The 7091-nt window shown below is 48.0% G+C and overlaps 1 protein-coding gene across 1 annotated transcript; it reads right to left on the bottom strand.

The window, feature by feature from the left end:
* Positions 1-1038: 1038 nt before the first annotated feature.
* On the bottom strand, positions 1039-6817 carry LOC119152544 (caspase-8-like). The gene is given in 14 exon segments (XM_037397979.1): positions 1039-1228; positions 1529-1549; positions 1551-1708; positions 1711-1772; positions 1775-2029; positions 3041-3176; positions 3680-3747; positions 4084-4104; positions 4107-4139; positions 4229-4367; positions 5558-5663; positions 6137-6153; positions 6156-6395; positions 6397-6817. Coding segments are annotated over 14 exon segments (1599 nt in total). The 5' UTR covers positions 6634-6817; the 3' UTR covers positions 1039-1122.
* Positions 6818-7091: the final 274 nt, after the last annotated feature.

Raw genomic sequence — 7091 nt, 5'->3', positions numbered from 1 at the left:
TACTAACTATTGTGTAAATTAACTGAAGCAAGGAGTCTACAGCTCCTCCTGAAGGACAGTTTTGTGATGAGAACTAGCTAAAACCAACTCTATAGTTTGGAACAGACCAAGGGAACAACTGAGTCTGCATGAAGAGAGAAAGTAAAAGTTCATAGTGAGGGAGACTACCAAGCCTTCATCCCCAGGACCCCAACCCAACCACCACCACCAGGCACTACGCAAGCGCAGTTGGGAGGGACTTATGGAAATTACTTCTTGGAACGAATTTTAATATGAAGCAGGGCGAGGTTATGAATATGTATAGGTGTATTTGGAAATCTTATGTATGTGCAACATTTGATTATATAAATTGAGCCAAGTTGTTGCCCCTGGCATGCATGCTTTGGTGGGACTACCCCTGCTGCTGCCCAGCGCTGAAAAAACATACCTACTTTACAATCTGGTAAGATTGTGGAGTCTGATTCCACACAGCAACTGGACATCTTCAATCACGAAGCAGTACCTGAGCAACTGATTTCATTAAGACTATCCTGTGTAAAGGATACTCTGAAATGCAAGTGCAGCCACATTCTGCTGAGGGCAACAGAGGACAAGTGCTTGTCTTTTCCTTGAGGTGTACCAAGATGCTAAAAATGAATAGTTTTAAGTGATGGGGACATCTGTTACTACAAACCATACTGATGTGAGCTGATTATATCCTATAAATTTGTGGCATCCCCCCTGTCTTTACTTTGCAAAAGTTAGTTGGGCATTAATACACAAGGCTTTGTTAACAGTGGTCTTTTAAATCTGCACTGGAACAATACCTTACTAAAGCAACTGCAATGCAGTACTGCTGATAGAGGAAACAGAGCGTATTTTAGCTAGCAAACCACAAATTGGAGACCAGTTCAGAGATGCTTTCAAGTATAAAGTGTCACACACATTAACACAGATTTCTTAAGGCTTTTGCTCCTCAGCTCTATTTTCGATAAAAATGTTTGCTCTTGTGGCAAGAGCAGACACCAAATGTCTGTTACATCTTCCAATTTCTAGCTGATACCAGCCAGTTCCAGACTGCTGCAGCTCCCTCTGCCATGCAGGTTCCCTCCATTTAGTTGACAGGAAAGATGAGCTTTTTCCTCAGTGTGAAACTGGGCTGTGGCATCTGCTTCTCTGCATTCGGCTTGCACTCTTTCTGCTCACCTCTCGATTCACTGCTGTCAGGATGGTGAGAATATCTTCTCCTCTGTGAAAACACACACATGTTTTGTATTAGGGAGGCAGTTAACATCAGAAAAATTACCATATTCTCATGTATCTTGATCTACACTCAGTGCTAATGGCTCCTGTTTGGAACAGGCTTCAAAGTAGTTAGCAAGGTGCTCTGAACAATCTGCATGGTGTTGCTCTGTCCCACACTAATGTTTTCATTCTGAGCAAGCAGTCTCACTGCATATCATCTACCTCTGCACCCAAATCAAACTCCTGTCATTCAGAAGGAAAATACAGGCGTTGCCAAAAAGCAGGCTTATGGAATCAAAGTTACCGAGGACAGCTGTACTCCAGTGCTGGCCAATGCCTGTATGTACCAGGTCCCCTGCCTTGGGCTTCTGTAGGAAACATAATCTTGCAGGGTAGCCATGCCCAGGAGGAAGTCTGCCTCTGCAGGGATGCAGTCAAGTTGAAATCTTGCATTTGTTTCTACAGAACAATCTTGCCTCTCCAGAATCTGTTTTCAATGGTTACACCTTTCTGGCAAGCATCACCTTGGCAGGCCTGAACAAAAAAACTTTTGGTTTTCCTGCGAGTGAGTGGCAATTCTGCCCAGTGAAAGAAGTGGTCAGTTCCTGGATAGGTACTTCCTGCCCATCAACGCCATATATAATGCCTCTTTTCCCATGAGACAGGATACAGCAAACAAAACAGTCTTTGTCCTTGTGGTCTTCGCGCTGGTAGATGTTCACAGTCTTACGGATTTCCTCTGCGGTGAGGTCTCTATGTTCCGCTATTGTGAACTGAAGCTTGCTAAAGACTCTTCTCAGAGCCGCTGGGAAGTAAACAGAAGAGGAATTGGAGCCATTTCATTATATGAAAGTTGCGGACTCTGCAATTGCAAATTGCATTTCTAAACGATCTTATTCTTTTCAAATCCTGCTATGCCACTATCCAGATAGTTACATTCCTGCTCTGAAAATAATCTAGTAGTCTAATCACTAATGGTATCTCTGCTGAGTTCCCTTCGCTCTCATTAATAGGCTTCCTTGCAATCTTGCTGTTTGGTATTGCCTCTCTTAAGAGAACTGTATTTCTTTCCCCCACCCACTTCACAGCTAGTCCCTTCATCTCACAAAAGGTGTTGAACAGTGCGGTTGCTTTACCCAAGAGGAGAGGGGGCACTACCCATTTGGGTAGTACCCACAGAGGAAGGGAAGGAAACCTTGCACTGAATCTTGAATTAAGTTGTTCGATTAAATCAAGGAAGGTCCGTTATCGGATTTTATCTCTTGGCATAGATAATGTAAATACAGGCATTTCACAGACCCTAGAACCTGCAAGGAGCTATGCTGCTCCTGCTGTAGGACAGCCTGCTAAAATCAGGGACCCTGAATAGCAAGGTAACAGAGTCCCTAAATTCCAGTGTCCTCCCTGACCCACCCTCACCCCACCCTTTTTTTTAAATTTTTTTTTTTTAAGTTGGATGTTAAACAACTAACACCCTGTTCCGGTTCAGTAGAAAATCTATTTCTGATTCTGCATATTTTACAAGTAGTATGCATAAGGCTGATATAAAGCTAGCCTAGCTTGTGAAGTCCAGACTGAGGTTGCTGCTTAAGGTTGCAGTAAACTCAGTAAAACAGCAGAATGCTAGTGAATTGTTCTAATCAGTAAGAACCTGATCAGTTGATTAGAGATTGTCAACACAGGAAACAGAGCCTACTCACCCACTACAACAAAAGTACCCTAGAAAGGGAAGTTTGAAATTCAGACCTTAGTACAGAAAAGAAATGAGTTTTCTGTTTTTGAAGAGATGCAAACTCGTCTTTAATGTTCACTGTACCTGCATCCACATCTGTCCCATTCCGATCCTTCATGGTTTTGGGTTCTGGCAGTGCTCTCCTGGCTTTTGAAAAATCGTGATTATTCAGGATCAAGCACACTCCACGGGGTCGGCTAGTCATTTTGTAAGCTTCAAGCTGTTGAAAAGAAACACTATTGGTTTCTTTTCTCCTGCAGTCTCCTCCAGGTGCTTCTCAGCCTTTGCAAGTGGCACAGCAGGATAATGAGGGAGCTGGCTTTCTCCTTAGGCAGCTCTCCCTACACAGCTTTGCTCCCAGGGCCTGGCAATGCACTGCCCCACTGCCTTGGGAATCCGTGCACAGCACAACAGCACCCCACCCCAGATCCACACCGTGTTGCGTTCAGCAACTTCTCCACACCAGCCATGGTGCCAACTGTGTATTTCCTGGTATAATAAAAATTGGCCATCTTGCTACCCTTGCAAACGTTTCTGAAGTTTTAACATTGCAGCAGCTGCTGCCTGTGACTTAACTTCAGAATAAAGGATGTTACAGTGGCAAATTTTTCTTCTTCTAGACAGTGCTTTTAACAGTTGGGCTTATAAATAACTGTTCACCTCACAGAGGATGATCCCTTCTAAGACAAAATGATGATGTTTCTAATAAACAAACCGACTTACCTGGGAAGATTCATTCCAGCTGCCAGGAGAATCGGGTGCCACAGATGGCGCCAGCCATCTGGCATGGGCTGAATACAGACAAAAAGATTTAAATACAGAATGTAGCACTAGAGAAAGCAGAGCACCTCTGTTCTTATTCTCCATCTCCACAAGTACCCCCTGGGGTTAGAACTGTTCTCTGAAAACACTGAATTGTGGTTGAACAGCTATTCCTGTTAGCTATAAACCACCAAATAACCAGAAGGGAGCAAAATGTATTGTGATCAGTTAGTAAGTAACTGAATACTTGATCACTTTTATAGAGAAGTGCTGTGTAAAGAAGTGAGATGCAAGTGGTGTGGAGAGTCCAAAAGGTGAAGAGTGAAAAATCCAAATATTTTTTCCCCCCGCAGTGTTTCAATTACCTTTGGGGCCTCCTGTGCTACCCTCTGTTCCTCTGTGATAAGCATCTCTTCTTCACCTGAAAAGCATTCATTATTAGTCCTGTATGATACCTATGTGCCACTACAAGAGTTACTACGGGAAAGAGGCTTGTTTGGTTTGGTTTACCAAATACGTTTAATTCATACTCTTCAATTCTCTTCAACAGGACGATGTTAATTTCTGCACAGAGACTCTTCAGGATACTTAGGTTTTCTTCTCCCAATAGCCCTTTCTTCTCCATCTCGGTGAAAATGTCGAGCATTGTCTGGGTAATCAGAAAGAAAGGTAGTTTGCTCTTAGGGCACCTCCGTGCTGCGACCGGGAGGGAAACTGCAGCATGTGTGCATACGCCTAAGCTTAATGTGCTGACAGCACATGCGACCGTCAGAGTCAGCGCAGCTGACTGGTTGCTCAGTTGAGACCTCAGCTGAGCCAATTAAACCGTTCAACAAAACCTGCAAGTACTGTCAGTTCTCGAAACACACTCGTTTCCCTTCTGCAGCTCAAAGATGCTGAGACCTAGTAAGATCTAATCCAAGAGATCTAGAGGTGATCATACAGGAATATATAATGTCATTTTTAATGATTGCTTTCATTCATTTGACTTCCAGTGGCTATCTTTCACACTTAACTGAAACACAAGAATCACTGGAGCAACCATCTTGAGCGATGGTGAAAATGGGTATAAGTGTGCAAATACGGTATAGAGATTTCTCTGAGGCAAAAGGGGACTCAAGGGACAGGAGCCCATGACTGAGTGGCTGAGCGCAGTGGTCACCCCAAGGATTTATTAGAATAGCTACCACTAGATGGTCACAGTTCTCCTGTAAGAAAAGAGAGAAAACGCTACAAGAGTTTTCATTAGACAGAACAAAGCACCCAGCAGATAGCTGAAGAGCAGCTGGATCTCCCGCAAGACTTTGTAAACTCCAAGCTCTTGGACCTTGGCCTGGATAAGGATGTGCTGCTTAGATCTGTATTCTCTGAGTTTGGAAATGAAAAGAACAAAAGCACAAACTAATAGCCACAGTGGGCGACTTTCTGTGTTTGATAATGGCTTAGAAAGCAGTCAAAAGAAAAACAGCTGGGCAAGATGAGTAAATGTGCTCATCAGTCTTCCACTGATCAGAACCACTGAGTCCCCCAAGTCCTATACAGTGCTTGCACATGAAGGCCTCTGCACCTGGTGTGGGGCTGGCCCATGCTCTCTGGGCTGTGACACTGCTGCAAAACCTACGGATAACACTAGCACAGGCAAGTCCCACATGCACCGGAATGCCCCTTTCAAGGTGCACCCTTTTCATTATAGTATTTCACCAAAAATGAATGACACCATAAGAAGAGTGACACTCATTCCCAAACGCCAAACATTCCCAAATGCAACCCAAATGCCCCTATAGACTATAATAGTCGTTAAAAAAAAAAAAAAGGGGGGGGGGTTAAATAAATTCTTACAGTCTTCGGGTTTAGCCTGCATTTTGGCAATTCGTTCCCCAAAAGAAACTTGAAAGACTTCAGTTCATTTTCAGTGATGTCTTCTGATAGCTGGAAGAGCAGGTACCTAGTAAGAGAAGTGCAGGATGCTGTTTCAGCGCGCCTCCCTCAGCACAACTTAACGCCACACTACTGAACACCTCCTCTGTCAGATCGTGTCGTGGCCCGTCCCTCCCGCACATATCCCCTTTCTTTTCCTTTTAAATGGGGGGCCATTAGTCCCAAGACAGCCTGAAGTGAAACCATTTTCCACTGCAGTTAGAAGTATCTCAAGGTTTCCTAAAATTAAAACCATGCCGAGACTCTCCGGAGTTGGAGAACGAAGGTTGACCGTGAGGGGCCCCGAGGCCTTCGGGGCTCCTCAGTTCGGCAAGGCACGGCCTCAGCTTCCTCCCTCCCGCCGGGCCGAAAACTTCCAGCTCGGCCCGTGCCCGAGCCCGAGCCCCCTGTGAGGCTGCCTGCGCGCTTCCAAGCCGCGGCCCGGCGCCCAGACAGCCGGCCGCAGAGCGCGGGGGCCCGGGCCGCCCGCCCGCCGCTCACCTGTAGGCCGACACCCGGTCACCTGCCCCGGGATCTGAAGCTCCCTCTCCATCTCCGCTCGGCTGGAGTCCAGGTGGACACCCAGGAGGTCAATCCGATTGATCCGGTAGAGCAGCTCCTTCAGGAAGGACAGGTTCCCCGCCTCCATCATGTCTTTCTCCTGCAGCACTTCGAAGAAGGCTTTGGGCTCCCGGATGGCTTCCAGCTTCCTCATGGGGATGTGCTCCAGGCTGAGGAACTTCAGAGCCGCCAGCTCGGCCTTCACCCAGCTCCTCGCTGACCGCCAGCAGCCCGCCGCCGCTGCAGCTCCATGGCCCCGCGGCGCGGCCGGCCCGCGGCCAGGCCAGGATGGGGGGTTCCCCGTCGCGCTGGGCGGGCGGGAGGCGGCGCCTGGGCCCCGGCAGCTGCAGCGCTTGCTGCAGCGCCGCCTGAGCGAGACGGAAGCCCAGCCAAAAACCGGGAGCACGACTGAAAAACGGCGCATCTCGCGGGCGCATTTTAGGGCCCCCCCGCTCGCGGCTGTGAGGCACTGCCGACTCTTGGGTCCGTTCCCGGGAACGCCCAACCTGCTAGTGCAGGGCCAAAGGCCTCCCCCCGCCCGGGCTTTTCCGGCAGTCCCCTTCATCTACCTTAAAGGCACTCACACGTCGTCGCCATTTTAATGCAAACAGCAAGAAGCTCACAAGCCCGCTGGCTCGCCCTCCGGCTGCTGGCAGGCCGTGCGGCAGCACCGCCCCCCCAGGCCCCCCGGCAGCAGGAGCCGGCCCGCAGCAGCCTCCGGTCTCCCCTTCTGGTGCAGCTCACTAGAGGTGGCACCCACGGCGGCTGAGGGAGCGGGGAATGGATCCTACCAGCTGGCACTTCACCCTGCTGAACACCTTAGTGCTCACCTTTGGGCCGGAGAGCAGCCTCAGGAGCATCCGTACTCTCCAAACAGGAACAGTGCTCTCGCTAG

This window comes from Falco rusticolus, chromosome 8 (assembly GCF_015220075.1).
Source record: "Falco rusticolus isolate bFalRus1 chromosome 8, bFalRus1.pri, whole genome shotgun sequence".
Lineage (NCBI taxonomy): Eukaryota > Metazoa > Chordata > Aves > Falconiformes > Falconidae > Falco > Falco rusticolus.
This window is presented reverse-complemented; position numbering and strand designations above follow the sequence as displayed.